Below are 22,987 nucleotides of genomic sequence, written 5' to 3'. Positions count from 1 at the left end.
TACGGCACGTTTCTAAGGCAACACCGCATTCACCAGAGGCGATTTTGTCCCGTTTTGAAGGAACGGACTCGTGGCTGAGTGGTAGCGTCTCCGTCTCCCTCCGGAGACCCTGGTTCTATTCCCACCAGCCCATCTTGCAAGATGTTCTTTATTTATGAAGTGCCTTCTGAGATTTATCGCTCACGGCCAACGCCGCTGACACCGACGCCGACGACACCGGCTTTTCTGCGACACAAGCTTCTTAACGCTGTTGCGTTAATATCGCCTGCGGGTCCGGGCGATTGGAGAGAGCCACGGCGCGGGGAGAATAGGCCGCCTCCTCGCACAGTTAAGACATTTCTTCCTGTTTGCTGTTACCAAAACCGCCTTATCTTCTTTTATATTTATTTATGGTTTTATTCTTTTCCTTTAGGATGAACGCTCCTTGAATCATCCGTTAAAATTTATATTGCATAACCGGAACTTGCAACGGGGCCTGGTAATGGTCATCTTTAGCTAAGCTTCCTTTGCGGAATGGCACGGCCTTGGCAATGATCAGGCTGTGGCAAGGAGGAGCGAATGTGGCGAATGTGTGAGGGAATTTGTAGGTCGCGGGCCTGGTCGAGCGGCTGCGTTAGTGAGGACGTCATTCATGCCGCGAAGGTTGCACAGCTGCGTTGCATCGCAGTGTAAGGGACGCGCCTCACTTGCACCGGCGACATATACTGATCGGTTGTGCAACACTACAGGGATGGGTCCAAATGAAGCGGCACGTCGATCATTGCGGAGTGGCGCAGCAGGCGAAGCTACTTCAACAAATGACGCGTGCGGTAACAGCTGTACACAGCTTTACTCATCGACTTTTGTTCTAGAAGAAACTTTTGAAGTGTGCGCTCAGCAAAGAGATACCTTGCGACAGTCCCCAAGCAATGATGTTTCAAAAACCTTGTGCGCCTGCGCAGCATATTGTTTGACTTTCACTGCGCAAAATACTGCGGACCTCTAGAGAAAGACAGAGATAAAGAATAATTCCAAGAACTGTTTCATTCTTTATAATACCATGTATTCCTCTTAAAAAACCCTGCTCCCGATTTGCCCGCTTTGTTCTAGCTGTCATCTGCCAAGCCGAGCTGTGTGATCAGCACGGACATGGCTCGTACGCAGTCGGTTGAGGCGTTCGCCAACCACTCCTCGAGTGTCGCTGGCACACGGGTGGATGCCAGTTTTCTCAAGCTCGTCCGGACAGCCAGACGGCAGCCCGCACAGTGCTACATAATGCGAGTAGTAACGGAAGAGGAACAACGCCCGCGCCTGATGCTGCTCAGGAGCAATACTGGCTCAGCGCGCAACTAGGAGATTGTCATGTAATCTGTCTAGTTGGATGTCAATCTTTCCCGCAGGTCTCATGCTGTCAAAATATAGTTGTATTAGCGAGGCACAATAACTGATATGCCAAACCATGTTGGGCATCAATAGAGAGTGCATCAAACCACGGAGATCTGGCATAAACCCCGTATGGGCCGAAATGCATTGGCATGATACTGGTTTTTACGGCCCGCAGGCTGTTTATTACAATCCGCAGATGGCGCATTGCACGGCATTGCTCGGTGCACGACTCTCGGAGCGCGTGCCCGCGAGCGACGTCGGCGAGCAGGCAATCTTGCTCATTCCGCCCGTGCGAGTGAAGCACGCGAATCGCCGATTTACGCAAAGGAAGAACGGCCTCCGAGCACGTAAACTCGAGCCGATGATGACCGGTAGTTCTCCAAGTTCTTAAAATAGCTGTCTTACAATGCTTCAACGATATGATTGTAATGATTCTTCTTGAGTTTCAAGTATTCGGTAATTTTGCCTGCGTCTGTCTCCTGCATCCGTCAGATTGGACATTTGAAGTAAACGAAAAAAAATGAAGCAAACAATTGAATTGACAGCATTTTGCTGATAATTTCTCCCGTGCAGCAGTATATATTCACATGTTGTTGGTAATGCTTACGCGGGCCTCTGTCAGACACCAGTTTAACGGAATCAGTCACGGAGCTATGAAGTTTTTACCTTAGACTGCAGCCTACGCATAAAGAAGAAATGTGTGGCATATTTCCTGAGACTAACGTGCCACTCATCTGCACTCACTAAAATTATGTATATGCTTTCTGTGTGTACCACGACCTTCTCATAAGCGTACGTGCCTGTCGACAAGGGTATTCGTGAGATCAGTGCTATATTTTCTATCCTGGCGCCGCATTCTAAGAAAATGCAGTTACCATTCTTCTTATGAAGACCATTATTACTGCAGGTGCAGGTTATCTAACTTTTTGTTCACTATTTGGTTTGTGTTGCATAAAACGCAGTGTTCTAGAGGGTGAGAAAATAAGCAAGCCACCAGGCCTCGCCCATGACCACATGGCGTCGCTTTCAAAGTTCTTTACATGCAATATCCCATTTTGCTTCGACTTTTGCGAATAAGCCTAAGAGTGAATATTCGTCAGACATTTAGAAGGATAAAATCTGCCATTGCCAATGACGCCCGCGATTGCGATGAAGAGTCCCGGCTTGCAATTCTGGCTCCTGATCTTGACTGGCCCTTCTCTCTCAGTGTCCCCAACTCCATCCCGACAACATACCCATTTTCCCTCCTACAGCAGAAATAAAGGTAGTCGTCTAGCTTTATGTCAATAACTATACTGTGAACGTTACTTGTTTTTCTGGGCAAAAGTTAGCCCAAGTGCTTAACTTAGTTCACGCCTTTGTCACTCTCACCATCACGACAGGATGCCATCAGGTGGAGGTGCTTCTTTGTTGCGTACCGGAGAACCCCCGCAAGACAAAGCCTTGAAACCAACACCCACGCTGCCACGGACTAGAGAGCTAGCCGCTTGTTACAAGGCAAACTGCCAGAGCATAGACCCGAAGAAAACATTGAGTCACATTAGGATACTCCAAAGAGGGCGAAAGCGAAAGCCTCCACGTTCAAGAGACGTTAATTAAATTACTTGACATTCTCATTCGAACGCCTTGTTACTTCTTAATACTTCTTTTCTCCCATCAAAGGTCGTGGGTTCAAGTGCTTTAATTGAGGCGGGCTTAATTAGCTGTACCTTAATTAACTTCGCACTAATTAATATCGAAGGTTATGGCTTCGACTCACACCAAAGGTCGACGGTGCGACTCCCACCAAAAGTCGTGGGTTCGAGTGCCTTAATTCACACTATATTAATTAGCTATGCTTTTTTTGTCATGCAAATCATATTGACCGCAAAAAAGACGGGGACATAGGAAGAAAACACATAAACAGCACAGGCGGTCCCTATGCTTCCTATGTCCCCGTCTTTTTTGCGGTCAATATGATTTGCAGTAAATACCAACTAGGCCAAACTGAAGTTTTTTTGTCATGATGAGCGGCATCGGATCCAGGTGTGGAAGAAGGCGACGACGAACGCGTGAGCAGCGGCAGAAGCGCGCGTCTGCGCGAGGTTAGCTCACGTGACTTTCCGTACCGCACGCCGCACACCATCGGGGGTATGAGCCAGTTAAGGCTCTCGCCTGAAAAACAAAAATGTTCATAACAGGGACGAGGGCAGCTCCAGCGGCGGCATCAACGCTCGTGCTTCAACGACCTTCCACGGGGTGGGCTTCCGCAGACGACCCGAAACATGGCTCGAGGCTTTCGAAAGGGTTTCAACTGTTAACGGCTGTAACTCTCAATACAAGCAGAGCGATGTTTTTTTTTTTCGATTGAGAGGCACCGCCAGGACTTGGTTCGAAGACCGAGAGTCCTCGCTAACGACATGAGACCCGCTTCGCAGCGCCTTCCTCAAGATACTTCACAAGCGTCATACAACGAGACGAGTCCGAAGCTCCTCTTCACTCCTGAGTACAGCTACTAAATGAGAACGTCGCGATATTCAGGGAGGAGAGGACGAGTCTCTTTCGCCTCGCCGACCCCGATATGAGGGGAATGAAGCAAGTTTGTTTACGGCATCAAGACTTAAAGCTCGGGTACTATTTTTATGCGTGGTGTGAAGAAAGAAATAAGTGCGGGTTTCACTAAATTCATCTCTAATGCACATATAGCGACGAAAAAGTCATGTGGATCGTGCGCACAGAACTAACACTAGCACCTCTGCCAAGCGAGGTGCAGCTCACTACGTGAACGTGTGCAGGAAAATTGGGGTTATTGTGCTCCTTTCGTGCGCCGTGTCTCCTGTGTGCTTGCGATCACGCCGTCGGCCACGTGGCCGCGCAATTACAGTGTAACTGGATCGTTCCAGGAACGAGGCAGCCGTCTCCCTTAAACCAGAGATGCTTCATAACGCATTCCTAGTGTCATCTGTAGCACATTTTCTCGGCTGCTCCTCTCCCAATCCAAACCGGCCGGCCATATGTGCGTGCACTGTCTGTACAGAACCAAGCGGTACTGTGCAAGATACAGAGGTCGCACGTGCCGTGCCATCCAATACTGCATTTGCAGATCCGTTCCGCGGTATACAATACCCGTTCACTTTCACTCCGAGAATGGGGTGCTGGCAGATCAAAATTACGGGACCCTGACAAGTCACGGACATTATTTGGCCGAACGGTATCCCGCGGGCTGGGATCTGCCCCGACTCTCACTGCACTGCACCCGTTTAGGCCGAGCTGGCGATGCGCGACTAGTCCAACCGACTGGTGCCGCGCTGACCGAGCGCGTTCAGAGCAAATTAAGCTGCCAGCTGCCATATCTCAAAGGACGAATGAGTGCGATGTGCGAACAGGCATGCGCATAGTCCTGCAAACAGGCTGCGAGGACGCCGGCCACGAGAGGGAACGGGTCTGTAAGCGACCCCCATTCATTACGATCCCAGTGAGCGAAAATCTACGGTCATCAATTGCTCATTACGGAAAGACTGACCGAGCGGAGGAGAAGCGGCTGTATGGCGGGAGGCGCCCGATGAGCGGCCAATTCCTGCGATCCGTAGAAAATCGTTACGCCCGCGAGTACAGCCTGGACAGCGCTCGCCCTCTCGTCGGTCGCATGCCACGGCGACGCGAGCGTGCGCGGTGCACCGGAAGTTCACTGGAACGAGCTGCTGGGAAAATCGGCCTTCGCGAGTGCGGCCGTAACTGTGAGTGCATTGATCAAGAAACAATCGACACAGTCTGCAACTGGCATTGATTGGCCACCTTGACATTGCCGCAAAGCCTGGAGGCTGTCCTTAAGTAAAGGTCCGCGTAACGCAAACGCCCAGCAGGAGACCACTCTTCGATGTGAGCAAGGAATTCGGAGCCTAATACATCGAGTACAGTAAAGCGGTAATGAACTGAATTATGTTTAGGAAATAAGAGCATGCTAGAGCAATTATAACACATTTAGATTGATGGGTGGCAGCGCAAAGGACGCAGGAAGCGAGACGAAAAATATGACGCTGACGCGGCGTCTGGTTGGATGACGCCAACCACGAACTGAATTGTGGAGCCGCGCGGACATCATGGTGCACATATTGCGGAACGTATCTGTGCGACTGGAGCTGCTTTGCGATGTGTCGTGGTAGCTGTACACCTGTGCCGACGGCAATCGAGTCGACACCTTTCGAAATCTTCAAACTCTATCGACTCGTATGAGCAGTATCACTGCAACCATAAAGTCTCTTAATGACTGCTACACGACGAAGTCGGCTGCCGTACACCGATTTTTGCGATTTGACCGCAAGCGTTTCTGGCTTCACCGTCGCAAGGAAGTATTCTGCACCCGCAAAATTAACCACGCCCAAGAATTATTCTAAATATCTAAAATGACATTTTCATTGCTGTGTAGTTATTATCACACTGAATTAAAGAGCTGCTTTTCAGTTACGCTTGAAACATATTCTCACATTTTGCACGGATAGCAGTCTGTTTCCTTTCTGAATTCTTACAACATCTAGCTGCTCGGTGCAAAGTTCTTTTTCTCATAATTTATTATTGACATTTGCTGTTACAGCAAAAAAATTAACTATTTTTGCAAATTCAACAGTTCCCTTGCGATTGTTTTTCATCGTGCACGTTGTTTAAGGCACGCTATACGTGAGAGAAACGCTGCTGACGTGGGTACCTGCGTCTAATGCACAAAACCCTTCGAGATGCTCAGAAAGTGCCGCGCAATTCGTTGACTCGATAGACCATAGAGTCGACCGACTCGTTAGAGTCCAAGCTATATATATAGACTATCGTTTCGAAGACCTTCGAAATGCTCCTGTGACATGGTATTCGATACATCAGCCATTCACATCCCACACACCGTTGAGTGACCACATCGCATCATTTCGACGTATTAGTTTTAAAAATCTGAGAGCGGAGCTTCTGAAGTGCCCTCACAGGAATCGTCGCAGAAAAAACCGAAAAGTAGGAGACGCGTGCTTAATTGCCTCCATAATGTAAGCTTGCGAGGCAAAGCAGCCTGCAGAACATGAGAACCACACCCACTTCGCTTTGCAATACCATATGCGCTTCAGGGATAAGTGCGATACAAAGGAAGAGCCTCAGCCGCTGGTCTAAAACATTCCTTCCGCTTGCACCGTAAACAACGCTAATGTTTAAGTCCATGAAGCGGCGATTTGCCTTAGCACTTGCACGGCAATGCACTGGACATTTGTCCACGGCTGAAGGTAGCCACACGTCCAAAGTGCTGTCCGCAGTCATAAGGGGCTTCTGTTAGAGCATAGTTTTTTTCCTTTTATTTATGTTCTAGCATCTCATAACACGAAATGATTAACAAGAGAGGAGTTATGTTTTGGTCCAATGCTGCGAAAGTCCTTCCACCGACTCTACCCGATCATGGCTGAGTACGCGAGACGTAAAGGTTCGCCGTTCGCCACTTTGCAAAGTGATCAAGTGGACTCCTAAAGCAATTTTTCTTCCGTAATTTTAGCCAGCGACACGCCAAAGTCCTAGCCGCTTGTCTTAGTTTACCCTTTATCGAGGCTGACATCAAACGCAAGAAGAAAAAAGAAAGGGAGAAAGCGAGAGGGTCGACATAAACGGGTCTGGACGCTCGCTTTATCAAAAGGTCTTCTCTTATGGACAGGCTACTCTGCTAGATTGATTCCCACAAAGGCCATCGCGCGCCGCTCTAGGCACCCTTGCTGACACGGCAAAAAAAAAAAAGAAGAACGGCGAGTCCCTCATTTAAGTTGCAGTGCGCTCGCACCATTACTCACGTCTGCATCGCTCTCGTCAGAACACGGAAGGAAAAGTAAATTCAAAACTAGAGAGATTCGTCCGATTACCGCAACACAGCGTCATGGCACGCATTCAGGTACGCCATGATGATGTTACGAGTCCACAACGAGCAAATCAAACAACTCTTTTTCCCATATGAACGGATGGATGCTGTGAGCGTCCCCTTTGAAACGGGGTGGTGGGATGCGCCGCCAAGTTCTTGACATTTATTTTTCCTAATGGCCTACCAATCTTTTAAAAAGAACACACAGTTCCCAACACCAAACTTTCTGAACCACTAATAGGAACTTTGTTTTTGTATGCCTCCGTTGTTTGTGGTCTCTCTACATTTCGTGCGTTATTGCTCGTCTAACCGAAGAAAACAAGAAATAAAGTCAGAGTAACCTATCAACAACCTAATAACTTGATGATGATGATGATGAATATAATAATAATAATAATAATAATAATAATAATAATAATAATAATAATAATAATAATAATAATAATGATTATGCTGCTGCTGCTGCTGCTGATGATGATGATGATAATGCCTTATTGATATCCCCTTTGAAACGGGGCCGTGACAAATAGTGACCTAGCCTGCTTGAGTTACGTATTATATTGTTGCGGAGCAATATGTGCGATCACGAAAAGGCGAGCAGTGTGAAGACGACGACGACGATTAGAAGCTAGCGCAGGCGGTTGCCTCTTGGCCAAGCGCAGCGTATTTTCTTGTAAATATACTTGTAGATAGCTTTTCGTCTGCGTCTTCCTACGTAACATATCTGGTGGAGGTGGGCGTTCCCTGTGCCTTGTCACGGAGCTTCGCAGTGGAGGGTACGTCGAGCCTTCCTTCATGGCTCCCGGCGACGACAACCCGACTCCGCCGGCTCCGACACCTGCTTCCACTTCGACGACCTACATCACTCTCCCCGCTCCCCGTGATCCTGGCGTATTCTCGGGCAAAGATGGGGAAGACGTAGATGACTGGATCAGCCTGTATGAACACGTCAGCCCCAATAACCGGTGGGACCCTACTATTATGCTCGCCAACGTAGTCTTTTACCTCGGTGGCCCCCCTAGAGTTTGGTATCGCATGCACGAAGATGAGCTCACCAGTTGGGATTCACTTAAGACACAGCTTCGAGACTTGTTCGGAAACCCCTACGGTCACCAACTTGCGGCGCAGAAGGCGCTTTCCGGCCGTGTGCAGACGTGTACAGGGCCCTATGTCACGCACAATCAGGACGTCTTGGCTCTCTGCCGCAAAGTTGATGCCCACATGACTGAGTCAGACAAGCTTGCCCACATCCTCAAAGGCATTGCCGATGACGCCTTCAACTTGCTCGTTTGCAGCAACGTAGCCACGGTGGATGCTGTTATAAAAGAGTGCCGCCGCCTGGAACTCGCTAAAAGCCGACGTATTGACCAGCAGTTTGCCCGTCTGCCCAACACCTCAGCGACATCTTCCTGTGCCGACACTCCTCCTCCTAACAACACTGCCGATGTTACCAGGATCGTCCGGCGTGAGATCGAGGCCGCCTATCCGGCTGCCTTCGACTCCAGTCCCACCAACACATCTGCACTCACGGTCTCGCTGATCCAGGCAGTTGTCCGCCAAGAGTTCGAAAACATGAGAATTCACACCATCTGCTCGGCCCATCGTTCTGATACCCGCCCGGCTTCTTCGATTCCGCCCCGTCCCGCATCTTCTTACCCACCACGTTTCCGCAACCCATCTGAATGGCGCACTGCTGACGACAAGCCCATTTGTTTCCACTGCCATCGAATCGGGCACATTTCTCGGCACTGTCGCAGTCGCTGGAGTTCCCCGACCCGGTCTACTTATACTGCCTACTCTCGCCCCCCAGGTGGCCCTTCTCGTCCCTATGCCGCACGCTCCGATAACGCCACCGCTGATTCTCCTGCAACGAACCGCCCCTATTCTCGTTCGCCTTCGCCCCAACGACGACAATCTCGCTCTCCCCAGCCCCGTCGCTCCTATTCGCCGACTCCCTTCGGACGCCGCTCCCAGCCGGAAAACTAGACGATGCAGCGCCTCGAGGTGACGCTGCATTGCTCCCTACGCCGCCAAATCCTCTCCTGACGTTGCCCACTCATCTGAACCTTCTTGACGTGCAAGTCGACGGTGTTTCTGTGTCTGCACTCATAGACACTGGGGCGCATTTGTCCGTAATGAGCACTGACTTTCGTAACCGGCTCAAGAAAATTATCACGCCCACCACGACGCCTGTTGTCCGTGTCGCCGATGGCGGAACAGCGCCCATAATCGGTATGTGTACCGCCCGCGTCTCCTTCGCCGATCGCTCAACAATCGTGCTATTCACAGTCATCGCCCACTGTCCCCACATCATTCTCGGCTTAGACTTGCTCTCCGCACATTCTGCTCTCATCGATTGCTCTGCCAGTACTCTCTGCCTCGACCTGCCCGTTCTGGATCCCGCTGAACAACACCCTACTCGCCTCAGTTCCTTCGACTTCGTTCGCTTGCCACCTTCGGCACTGACTTACGTTGACCTAGTGTCATCCCCACCAGTCCCCGACGGTGACTACATCGCAGCTCCTATGCAAGATGTCCTCCTTACACACGGGATTACAGTACCTCATAAAGTTTAATCTATTACGGCGAATTGCGTCTGCCTGCCAGTGGTCAACTTTGGCTTGACGACACAAGTGCTGCCACGCGGGATGTTTCTGGCCCAGCTTTGCTCATTCGAGGATCACTCAGTAGCATAAATTGCAGTAGACGACACTTCATCCGATACTCCTCTACCATCGCAGTCGGCAAATTGTACCATCGCTGACTTACAGAAAATGATTACGCCCAACTTACCGTTCGAGCACGCTCGTGAACTCTACCGCGTTCTCTTTTCTTACCACGATATTTTTTACTTTAACAATCGTCCTTTGGCCCAAACAACAGCTGTCAAACATTGCATTAATACCGGCGATGCCCCTCCTATTCATCGCCGCCCGTATCGAGTGTCACCAGCTGAGCGTCAAGTTATTCACGCAGAAGTTCGCAAAATGCTTGCGAAGAACATTATTGAACCATCATATAGTCCATGGGCGTCACCTGTTGTACTGATCAAAAAGAAGGATGGCTCATGAAAAATATATCGGTTTGGTGGTGTCACGCGATTATACGCCACACTTTTTAATGTATTTTTTAAGAGTTGATCAAATCTGTCCTGCCAATGATGGGGGCAGAACGCGAAAACCGTTATACCATACCTTAATGTGCTGTATGCAAGGGAATGTACTATCATTTTACTAGTCTGAAACGGCACCAAACTTTTAATGGTAAAGAGTAAACATGCGACAGATCTTAGTTTGGAGCACACATGCGCCCCATGATTATGCCACGACAAATCACTATCGAAATGAATGCCGAGATACTTAATTGAGCTTGTATTTTCGACAGGAGTACACTTACAGGATAAGCAGTCTTGGGTATGAAGGTACACTGGAATGACCGTGGTTCCAAATTTCAGGGGGTTTTCGAAGCACGTGTATGCATTAGAATTGTTAACGTCTGCCCTTGCTCATATTTTTAATCTTGTCCTTGAGACAGGTATATTTCCAACTTCCATCAAATGTGCAAGGGTATCTGCATTGTACAAAGGCGGTGATCACAACCTTGCGTCTAATTACCGTCCCATTTCCGTCCTCCCAGTTTTTTCGAAGGGATTGGAAAAAAATGGCTGTGGCTTAGGTAAGGTTAAGCCCAGGATGCGAAGCATACTAGCCTTTATTTTAGTTGTTGAACCACTGTTTAGCCTGGTGAACTGCTGTTGCTTGGCTATATTTGGTTCGGCTAGACGAAGAAACAACTCATGCATTACTTCTTCGCCTTCAAGAGTGGAACGCGACAGCGTTCCCGTCGACCCGCCAAGGGGTGTAAGACAATGGGCTACAGGGCAGCGACTACGCGCCCCGCATTGGACGCGGTGAGCGTCGAGCAAAGCAGCGTTCGGCGCGGCAACGAAATGTGCGCCTGAGCAAGAGACGCACGCCTTAGAAACAGCGCGTTTCTAAGGCAACACCGCATTCACTAGAGGCGCTTTTGTACCGCTTTGAAGCGTTGTACTCGTGGCTCAGTGGTAGCGTCTCCGTCCCACACTCCGGAGACCCTGGTTCGATTCCCACCCAGCCCGTCTTGCAGGAGTTGAGCCAAAGCCACTTCTCCTCTGTCGTGACGTCACGGTGTCACGTGATTTCATGGTCACCGCCGCGCCTGAGGAGCTGGGTTGAGCCCTCGTAATATGCTTCGCATAAAAAATGGCTGTGGCTTAGGTAAGGTTAAGCCCAGGATGCGAAGCATACTAGCCTTTATTTTAGTTGTTGAACCACTGTTTAGCCTGGTGAACTGCTGTTGCTTGGCTATATTTGGTTCGGCTAGACGAAGAAACAACTCATGCATTACTTCTTCGCCTTCAAGAGTGGAACGCGACAGCGTTCCCGTCGACCCGCCAAGGGGTGTAAGACAATGGGCTACAGGGCAGCGACTACGCGCCCCGCATTGGACGCGGTGAGCGTCGAGCAAAGCAGCGTTCGGCGCGGCAACGAAATGTGCGCCTGAGCAAGAGACGCACGCCTTAGAAACAGCGCGTTTCTAAGGCAACACCGCATTCACTAGAGGCGCTTTTGTACCGCTTTGAAGCGTTGTACTCGTGGCTCAGTGGTAGCGTCTCCGTCCCACACTCCGGAGACCCTGGTTCGATTCCCACCCAGCCCGTCTTGCAAGAGTTGAGCCAAAGCCACTTCTCCTCTGTCGTGACGTCACGGTGTCACGTGATTTCATGGTCACCGCCGCGCCTGAGGAGCTGGGTTGAGCCCTCGTAATATGCTTCGCATAAAAAGTTTTTTTTTCGCATTACAAACTTTTATGATGAGCACAGTATTTTTACAAGCTCACAGCATGGTTTTAGGAAGGGGCGGTCAACTGAAGCCGCCTTGTTAGCCCTGAAGGAAATAATTTTGGAAAATATTAATAATAATTTACTGACAGATGGAATTTTCCTCGATTTTAGCAAAGCATTTGACTCCATTGATCACAGTATTTTCATTAGTAAGCTTTCATCATATGGAATTCGTGGTACAGCTTTGGCTTTAGTTAAATCCTACTTAGAAAACAGGTACCAGTGCGTGTATATTAACAACCAAAGATCATCATTCTTACCAATTGCATGTGGCGTGCCACAAGGAAGTATATTGGGGCCCCTTTTATTTAATACGTTAATCAATGATATCGTAAATATCGACACCACAGTAAAATTTGTAATATATGCTGATGACAGCACCTTACTTATTTCTGGGAGTAATATTAGCACACTAGAGCTAAAATGCAATGATATCCTTACTAAACTATCAGCATGGACTAGAGTAAATCAAATCAAAGTAAACCCAACTAAATCCAAAGCAGTTATTTTTCTTGCTCAAAATAAAGCAGTTCCTCCGGTGAATTCATTTTTCAAGACCAGCACATAGAAATAGTCACCGAGCACAAGGTTCTCGGTGTGTATTTTTTTGCCCATCTAAAATGGGACGCTCATGTTTACGCCTCCAGAAAACTGTCTGCAGTTACAGGTGTAATCTCACGCTGTCGCACGCTTCTTCCCACAAGCGCTAAACTACAAATATATTACGCCCTATTTCTTTCTCACATTAACTATTGTACACTGGTATGGGCAACAACAACTAAAAGAAATATGAACAAGCTTCTTCTATTGCAAAGGAAAATTATTCGCCTTATCGTTAACATTGATCCAACGTCGAGTGTTAATCCCGCAATAGCATCATTCAGTTTGATCCCTGTAGATAACATATATGAATTTCGTCTGTTACAAATACCATACTTTTCTTCCACATGTATGAGCAATTTCCTGACACAACTTGCTTCCCTTGAATATTGTACACCAATAGTAAACACTCGTTGTACTGACACTTGGTCCTTACCACAGTTTAGAACCGATTACAAGCTGCAATCCTTGGCTCACAATCTGCCATTTTTTCTCAATAAACATAAACATACTGCTGGTTTTAGTCGAAAACAACCAAGAACATACTTAGTACACATCTAATCCGTATTTATTCATATGTCGTTTAAGAAAACTTCCGTGTTATTGCTGTACTTTATTTGATGCTGTACTTGATTGCTGTACTATATTTGATTTGATGACTACTTCTGTATTGCTATTGTTATTTCGTTCTGTCGGTTGCTGCCATATAATGGTTTCCTGGGCCTTCGTCAAGCTGTTCGTACAGCTTTTAGCCCAGGTGACCATCCAGATACTTGCTGGAGAATAAAATTTGATTTGATTTAATTTGATTTGATACTTTTTGTGACTTTTGATTGACGGTGAGTTTGTTTTTAAAAAGCCAGACCACAGCTTCATGCACCGGTTGTTGCAGATATTCAACAGCCTTTTTGTAATTAACATGCTTTGTTAGAAGGACGATATCGACCGCATACTGATGCACTTTACCATATGGGATTACTGAAATGAAATCGTTCACGAATATGTTAAAGAGAAGAGGCGGTACAATTTACCCTTGAGGGACACCAGCACCAAGGGATAATTTGCAACTATAGTATTTGGTACCTGTAACAACCATTTGTGACCTGTCGGTGAGATAGTTTTGAAGTTGAGTATAGAAGGGGCCCCTAAAACCAGTAAGATACAATTTGCGAAGTAATGTGTCATGGCAAACTGAATCAAAGGCTTTGGATACGTCGAGAAACAAAGCACAGCTAAAGAGACTGTTTTCAAAAGCAGAATACAAATAATCTGCAAATTCTTCCAGGAGCGAAATTGTACGCCGGCCTTGCACGAAACCAAATTGTCGGTCAGACAAAATTGAAAACTTTTGAATGAAAGAAGTCATAACTTCAAGCAAAAAGTTTTCGAAAACCTGTGATAATGTGGGCAAAATAGATATAGGCCGTTAGTTTTCAATAATAGATTTCTTTCTTGCCTTATGGAGTGCTCTAACTAAAGCAGTTCTTAGATTTTGTGGCATAGTTTCAGTATCTAGGAAGCTATTTAACATTAAAAGCACAATATATCTGAAAGCGCCACAAAGTTTCTTCTCAGCGAGTTTACACATATTCCATCTACTCAAGGTGGTTTATTCGTTCGAAAACTGAAAATTATCCGGTCAAGGTCAGATTTCGAAAGCCGCGGTAAAAATGCAGATGCTGTCAAAGAAACACTAAGTGTCACATCTTGCCGAGGCTTAGATAACGCCTCTGTTGAAGCCTGACTGAAGAAATGATTGAACAAGTCAGCTGTTTCAGCAAGGTTTCCGGGAAATTGTTCTATCGCAGATTTTACAGTCTAGGATTTCCCTCTGAGATGGTTTATCAGCGACTAAGTTTGCTAGCACTTTTAGACGATTGATTAAATTTGTGTAAAAAAAGCGACGTTTCGCAGCGCAGAGAAGAGCAACTACGTTATTTCTTGTAATCGTATATTCTAATTGGAGGTTATTGGAGGGGTACGCTCACTTTTTTTCCAAAGCCAATCTCTGAGATATGGTTTGCATAATATCGGAATTAATCCATGGACAGGTTTTCCTGCCCTTATTATTCCTGAAAAATGTGCAGTACCAATCCAAATGTGCTAGACGTTCACAAAAGCTATTGTACACTTGATATGGAGGCCTACAGTCAATCAACGAAGACCAGGTAAAATGCATAATGAGACCGTCAAGTTTCTTTTGATCCACAAACTTTATCTGAAATTCTGACATGTTTCTGACCTTATCAGTTGTATACTGCGCCAACGAACGCTACATTTAGGGATACACGGCAAGCGACAGCACAGTGGTCAGATAATCTATGAGTGATAACACAAGAAGTTATTGAATGATTAGGTGCTCGAACCGCAATATGGTCTAAGGAAGACGTTACAAAACGGCCATAAAAATTTCCTCTCTTGTCGGGGCAATCACCGTTGACGTGAAACCATAAGATACCAAAACGGATAAATAACCTGATACTAAGGTGTTTGTTGTACATAAGATGTTAATATTGAAATCCCCTGCCAGGCAAACGTGATCCACTGATGAGAAGCTCTTTAATGCATCTTTCAGTTCCAACACAAAACGAGTAGCACTATTACTTGGGGGCCGGTACACCGCTAGCAATAACAGTTCATAATTTACACAATGAACCTTTACGGCGAAGCATTCCGCAGCAGGCCTGAACGTAAATTCTACCAGTGAAGTGTCATATTTTGAATTTCCAAATATAGCAATGCCGGTTAGTCCGTGTTATGCTGCAACACCTGTATCCATTTAACGAGAACATGTGTAGGAAATATTCTGGCACGCTGATTTCTCTGACCACAAAAGCATCGACAAAAATCAAGCAAATATTCAGCTAGCACTTTTAATTCCTTCCCGTATTTACGTAGGCTCCTAATGTTTATGTTCACAAGTGTAAAATTGCGTGGTAACGTGCGCCCAAACGATTTCTTCAAAGAGGTGAAATCGGATAACTCACTGAAAGTAGCTGCTATTCTCCTTAAGCAATTCTTTTAATATCAGCTTCCCGGTTCACACGAATGAGAGAGGCATTGAGTCTTTTTTTGCGCAGATTCTTCCGCCTTTCACCCAGGAGCACTTGAATCCTTTTTCTTTCGCTGCCGTGTGCGTGCGTCAGAACATGTCCCAATTCATCTTGGTTAGAATGTCATTGAAGAAAAGGTTCAGGTCTGAATTAGTCGCACATACCTGTCGCAGTTTTTACGCGCCTCAAACCACGCCTCGTTCCCTGCTACTGTCGAAAAACGGATAAGCACAGTTTGGTTTTCTTTTTGCTAGGCAGCTGATAGGCTGCTTCAATGTCTGAGATCGAAAAGTTCAGCTCAAGATTATTCGCAAGGTCAACCAGTTTTTCCTTCAAATTCTCATGTTGTTCTTGTTGCAGTCCTTCAATCTGAAGATTACATTTCCTGCTAATTGCTCATTTTCGTTTTGAACTTCACGAAGAGCTTGTAGCTCCTCTGCCTGTGCTTGCACCGTCGCTTTCTAAGCGCCAATTTCCGCCTCGTGTGCTGCAGCAAGTTCTGTGATAACTTTCACCTGCTCAAGTGCCGAGTCATATTGGTTTGACATAAACTTGACTGTTTCTTCCAGTTCTCCAACAGTCTTTGATGGTTTCGTAAATTCTGCCTTAAGCAGCAAGAGCGAGTCAACTTTCTGGTGCAAAACTGGCAGTGATGCTAGGCTAGCTTTGATCTCTCGAACTTTGCGCAGCAGTACCTGTTCAGATTCAGTGATTTTCCCCGAAGGAGCCACTTTGGAATGAGAAATGACACGTTTTTTTCCAGTTCGACACGATTTACAAATCCATGAGTCCTTTTTCGCTTGTCCCATGCCCATGTAGGCGCTACTGCTAACACCGGAACATGCCTGTCCTAGGTGGTAGCCGAGTTTACATTCGAAACAACACAGATACCGCCCATCATCCGGTAGCACTTCATGGCATACAATGCAGTCGGCACAGTTTTCTCAATCTGACGTAGTTCGAGACAAGCACGCTGCAGTCAGCGGCAACAGAACCGATAAGTAAAGGTAAATTAGAGTCCAGTACCTGATAAAATACAGAGCATCAGTCTTGGGCCGTTCGAGTCGCCGCCGACTGCAGAGCGTCACAAGAACGCTGTCTTCTTAAATAGGCAAGCCGAGGGGCCAATGTTTCCAGATGCGACAATTTTCGGCGATTGAAGCGCCACGATCAGGATGGAAGCGCCTGGATCGTTTTCATCGATGGAAGAGCCAGCCAGGATCCGCAGGGCGATGATCAACCAAAGGGGCGGTGATTCCCAGACTGGTCGATGTTTGCAAACCTTATAAAATACAGAGCATCAGTGTTGGGCCGTTCGAACCACCGCCGACTGTAGAGCATCACAAGAATGCTGTCTTCTTAAATAGGCAAGCCGAGGAGCCAAGGTTTCCAGGTGCGACGATCTTCGGCGATTGAAGCGCCAGGATCAGGATGGAAGCGCCTGGATCGTTTTCATCGATGGAAGAGCCAGCCAGGATCCGCAGGGCGATGATCAACCAAAGGGGCGGTGATTCCCAGACTGGTCGATGTTTGCAAACCTTATAAAATACAGAGCATCAGTGTTGGGCCGTTCGAATCACCACCGACTGCAGAGCATCACAAGAATGCTGTCTTCTTAAATAGGCAAGCCGAGGAGCCAAGGTTTCCAGGTGCGACGATCTTCGGCGATTGAAGCGCCAGGATCAGGATGGAAGCGCCTGGATCGTTTTCATCGATGGAAGAGCCAGCCAGGATCCGCAGGGCAATGATCAACCAAAGGGGCGGTGATTCCCAGACTGGTCGATGTTTGCAAACCTTATAAAATACAGAGCATCAGTGTTGGGCCGTTCGAATCACCACCGACTGCAGAGCATCACAAGAATGCTGTCTTCTTAAATAGGCAAGCAGAGGAGCCAAGGTTTCCAGGTGCGACGATCTTCGGCGATTGAAGCGCCAGGATCAGGATGGAAGCGCCTGGATCGTTTTCATCGATGGAAGAGCCAGCCAGGATCCGCAGGGCGATGATCAACCAAAGGGGCGGTGATTCCCAGACTGGTCGATGTTTGCAAACCTTATAAAATACAGAGCATCAGTGTTGGGCCGTTCGAATCACCACCGACTGCAGAGCATCACAAGAATGCTGTCTTCTTAAATAGGCAAGCCGAGGAGCCAAGGTTTCCAGGTGCGACGATCTTCGGCGATTGAAGCGCCAGGATCAGGATGGAAGCGCCTGGATCGTTTTCATCGATGGAAGAGCCAGCCAGGATCCGCAGGGCAATGATCAACCAAAGGGGCGGTGATTCCCAGACTGGTCGATGTTTGCAAACCTTATAAAATACAGAGCATCAGTGTTGGGCCGTTCGAATCACCACCGACTGCAGAGCATCACAAGAATGCTGTCTTCTTAAATAGGCAAGCAGAGGAGCCAAGGTTTCCAGGTGCGACGATCTTCGGCGATTGAAGCGCCAGGATCAGGATGGAAGCGCCTGGATCGTTTTCATCGATGGAAGAGCCAGCCAGGATCCGCAGGGCGATGATCAACCAAAGGGGCGGTGATTCCCAGACTGGTCGATATTTGCAAACCTTATAAAATACAGAGCATCAGTGTTGGGCCGTTCGAATCACCACCGACTGCAGAGCATCACAAGAATGCTGTCTTCTTAAATAGGCAAGCCGAGGAGCCAAGGTTTCCAGGTGCGACGATCTTCGGCGATTGAAGCGCCAGGATCAGGATGGAAGCGCCTGGATCGTTTTCATCGATGGAAGAGCCAGCCAGGATCCGCAGGGCGATGATCAACCAAAGGGGCGGTGATTCCCAGACTGGTCGATGTTTGCAAACCTTATAAAATACAGAGCATCAGTGTTGGGCCGTTCGAATCACCACCGACTGCAATAATAATAATAATAATAATAATAATAATAATAATAATAATAATAATAATAATAATAATAATAATAATAATAATAATAGAAAAACACAAATAGTGTAGCAAGCTACTCGGAATATTTCTTCAGAAATGGAATATTATTTACAGCACTTGCAACGCCTAAAACACCCTTTCCAAAATAAAGTACTTTTCTCGCCAACTTTTAACACTTGGAAAATCGTTTCAAGAAACGGGATATTCACAACAGTTTGAACACCTAGAAAATTCTTCCCAGAAATGAAGTAATACTTACTTCAATTTGAACACCTAAAAACTCTTGCAAAAATAGAAAAGATGGGTGGCAGTATGGGCTAGTTGGTATTCAATAGTCTCATAAGAGTGAATGCGTAATACAGCAGGAAACATGCACAAGTGCCTGTACGTGTTTGTCGTCGTCCTGTCTTCTTTTGCGTTTTTACTCTTATTGGAATAGTAGCGAGGTCGCTCCAGTTTGAACCCTTAGACGCCCCTCTAAGGAATAAAAAAAAAGTTCACTTCAATTTGGATGTCTTGCAAACAACGAAGAAATAATTAATGCAACCTGAACACCTTAAAACTTTTGTGAAAGGCGGAGTTCACTAAAACTCCGTCTGAATGGACTATATCATAATTTTATTCCAGAATGGCTGGGCTACGAGGCGTTTACTCTCATGTGAGGTTATTTCTGTTTAGTGCGTAGCGCTCGCATATGTCGTGTACACACCTTTTCGTATCCGTCACAGTCACCGGCAGTTTGGTAACAGGCCAGAGCCAGAAAATTAATGGGTCATACGTCGTAGCTCCTAGTCCTCCTGACTAATGTCATTATTCTGCTAAACAAAAGAAATGCTTCTCTGTTTACTGAAGACCAAAGGCAATAAGTATGCTCAATAAAGAACACCACACCGGTAGGCGGAAGACCGACAGAAGAGATAGACACAAGCGCCGTCAGAATTCCGCCAGCCGGTAAACAGGCTTTAGTACGCACAAACAGAGAGAGCAGTCACACACTTTCACCAGTATGTTTCTATTTCTTGGCGCTCTCCTAATTGTGTAACCCTTCACACAGCGCTAAAAAGTTGTCAACGAGAAAGGTCCAGTGTCGCGCATGGCAGACAGCATAAAGGAAGGACAGCATAAAGCCTCCTGAATGCGACAGCATACGCAGCCTGTATATCCTGATCCAAAAGTCACACAATACTGCATATTGAAAGTGCCTCACGTAAACAGAACGAGAAAACAAAGCATTATGACCGTGTTTACAAGCCCACTAATACTGCCAGCTGGCTCGTTTCTCGCTAGAAAACTAGGGGCAGTCGCCAAGGTGTCGTAACGCGTGCGGAAAATGGTCCTCTGACATCAAGGTAAAAAGAAAGGCCGCGTGTAAAGAACTAAACACAGACATAGCCTCAGTTCGGGAAGGGCGCCTTGGAATGACCTGCCAATGCGATGTTTACGCCTTCAGGTCTCACACAGCTAGGCGCCAGTGGAGAGCTTCAGTTCATCCCGTCGCACTCCAAATGCATTATGCATCACTCTGGTTCCCCATCCTGTAGGAAAGAAATAAATTAGCACGCAAAGTGCACAGCAGAGGAAAGCGCCAAGACAAAGAACATGAAGAAAGGCGAAGAAAAGAACCTGGAACGTGCATCCAACAAACCATACACTAGCCAACAAAATCCAGTGTGCGCGACGGCGCTGGCCAAAGAGCAGTCCCAAATTTCCCCTCTCGACCGCTCGTAACAATGCAAGAGTTTGCGCAGCAACCCAAGCAGAAACGACCAAATAAATACATCGCAAACGGCGCCGGTACACAAGCTTGTGATGGAACAACAGAAGAGCACTGTGCTTGCATAGCCGGTTACTTGTTTCCCACATGCAAAGAATTCGGAGAACGCGCACGGGATGGCCAGTCGGCTAGGCCCTCCGGACAATGTTTTATTCAGAGTGACCGCTTCGGTTGAGAGATCCAGCAGGGAATGGTAACTCGCCTACGCTGTCGGCCAGCTGCCCACCAAGTCTTCTCCCGATGGTGACGAAGAGTCGCCTGCTCTGAGCTTTGAAGGAAGTGCTTTAGAGCACTTATAACGCACGCATTCCGCTCACTCCCTTTGAAAACCCGGACAGCAGATCAAAATTAATAATCTTCTTAAACAAGCTATGATTCATGCACTTATGCGAAGTTAAATGCTCATGGAAGCAAACATTGGCGCTGATAGCTGCTCAATGCGTCACTACGACTGGTTTTCTTTCTAACAACGTGGAAGAGACGGTTAGGCTGGTTTAATGTTAATAATTGCGAGGAATTTCTCACAGCACCAGAGGAATTACGCAGGGTGTCGTACACGCAAGGTGTCGAACCATAAACGAAACTGAAACGCTACCTGAACTGCGTCGCTTACGCTTGTTGAATTGAAACTGAATTTGTACCTAAATGTACGTGCGTCGCCATTTCGGAACTAAATCTGGGCCCGTACTGAAAGGAAGCCCTGAGGCTAGAATAGCTCGTAGAAGAAAATTCAGTCACTCCTTATATTCACATATCGTTGGCGAAGGCCGTTGACTTTTCTGAATACGGGCCCTGATCCGTAGTCAGAGCAGTGGAACTGTGGTGCGTGTATATATATATAGATAGATAGCTATCATCATCAGCAGCAGCAGCCTAATTACGCCCACTGCAGGGCAAAGGCCTCTCGCATACTTCTCCAACTACCCCGGTCACGTACTAATTGTGGCCATGTTGTCCCTGCAAACGTCTTAATGTCATCCGTCCACCTAACTTTCTGCCGCCCGCTGCTACGCTTCCCTTCCCTTGGAATCCAGTCCGTAACCCTTAGTGACCATCGGTTATCTTCCCTCCTCATTATATGTCCGGCCCATGCCCATTTCTTTTTCTTGATTTCAACTAAGATGTCATTTACCCGCGTTTGTTGCCTCACCCCATCTGCTCTTTTCTTATCCCTTAACGTTGCACCGATCATTCTTCTTTCCATAGCTCCTTGCGTCGTCCTCAGTTTCAGCAGAACCCGTTTCGTAAGCCTCCAGGTTTCTGCCCCATATGTGAGTACTGGTAACACACAGCTGTTATACACTTTCCATATGAGGGATAGTGGCAACCTGCTGTTCATGATTTGAGAATCCCTGCCAAACGCACCTCAGCCCATTCTTATTCTTCTGGTTATTTCAGTCTCATGATCCGGATCCGTGGTCACTACCTGCCCTAAGTAGATGTATTCCCTTACCACTTCCAGTGCCTCGCTACCTATCGTAAACTGCTGTTCTCTTCCGAGACTGTTAAACATTACTTTAGTTTTCTGCAGATTAATTTTCAGACCCACCCTTCTGCTTTGCCTCTCCAAGTCAGTGACCATGCATTGCAATTGGTCTCCTGAGTTACTAAGCAAGGCAATATCATCAGCGAATCACAAGTTGCTAAGGTATTCTCCATCAACTTTTATCCCCCATTCTTCCCACTCCAGGTCTCTGAATACCTCCTGTAAACATGCGGTGAATAGCATTGGAGAGATCGTATCTCCCTGTCTGACGCCTTTCTTTATTGGGATTTTGTTGCTTTCTTTGTGGAGGACCACGGTGGCTGTGGAGCCGCTATAGATATCTTCCAGTATTTTTACATATGGCTCATCTACACCCTGATTCCGTAATGCCTCCACGACTGCTGAGGTTTCGACTGAATCAAACGCTTTCTCGTAATCAATGAAAGCTATATATAAGGGTTGGTTATATTCTGCACATTTTTCTATCACCTGATTGATAGTGTGAATATGGTCTATTGTTGAGTAGCCTTTACGGAATCCTGCCTGGCCCTTTGGTTGACAGAAGTCTAAGGTGTTCCTGATTCTATTTGCGATTACTTTAGTAAATACTTTGTAGGCAACGGACAGTAAGCTGATCGTTACATAATCTTCAAGTCTTTGGCGTCCCCTTTCTTATGGATTAGGATTATGTTAGCGTTCTTCCAAGATTCCGGTACGCTCGAGGTTATGAGGCATTGCGTATACAGGGTGGCCAGTTTCTCTAGAACAATCTGACCACCATCCTTCAACAAATCTGCTGTTACCTGATCCTCCCCAGCTGCCTTCCCCCTTTGCATAGCTCCTAAGGCTTTCTTTACTTCTTCTGGCGTTACCTGCGGGATTTCGAATTCCTCTAGGTTATTCTCTCTTCTACGATCGTCGTGGGTGCCAATGGGACTATATAAATTCCTGTAGAACTCCTCAGCCACTTGAACTATCTCATCAATATTAGCAACTATATTACCGGATTGTCTCTCAACGCACACATCTGATTCTTGCCTATTCCTAGTTTCTTCTTTACTGTTTTTAGGCTTCCT

The 22,987-nt window shown here is 47.0% G+C and overlaps 1 protein-coding gene across 5 annotated transcripts in view; it reads right to left on the bottom strand.

The window, feature by feature from the left end:
- The window catches only part of LOC135908638 (uncharacterized), a 639,285-nt gene that overhangs the window by 499,134 nt on the left and 117,164 nt on the right, over positions 1–22,987 (bottom strand). Inside the window, exon 2 of one of the 5 annotated variants that reach the window (XM_070537867.1) lies at positions 16,778–18,569. The exons of the other annotated variants lie outside the window; for them this stretch is intronic. Within the exon in view, the coding sequence (XP_070393968.1) occupies positions 16,778–16,796 (19 nt within the window). The 5' untranslated portion in view covers positions 16,797–18,569. The remainder of the gene's footprint in view (positions 1–16,777; positions 18,570–22,987) is intronic. 5 annotated transcript variants of the gene reach the window in all.

Source organism: Dermacentor albipictus, chromosome 4, assembly GCF_038994185.2.
Source record: "Dermacentor albipictus isolate Rhodes 1998 colony chromosome 4, USDA_Dalb.pri_finalv2, whole genome shotgun sequence".
In the NCBI taxonomy this organism is placed as follows: domain Eukaryota; kingdom Metazoa; phylum Arthropoda; class Arachnida; order Ixodida; family Ixodidae; genus Dermacentor; species Dermacentor albipictus.
Note: the sequence above shows the minus strand (reverse complement) of the source record. Positions and strands in the feature narration are given on the sequence as shown.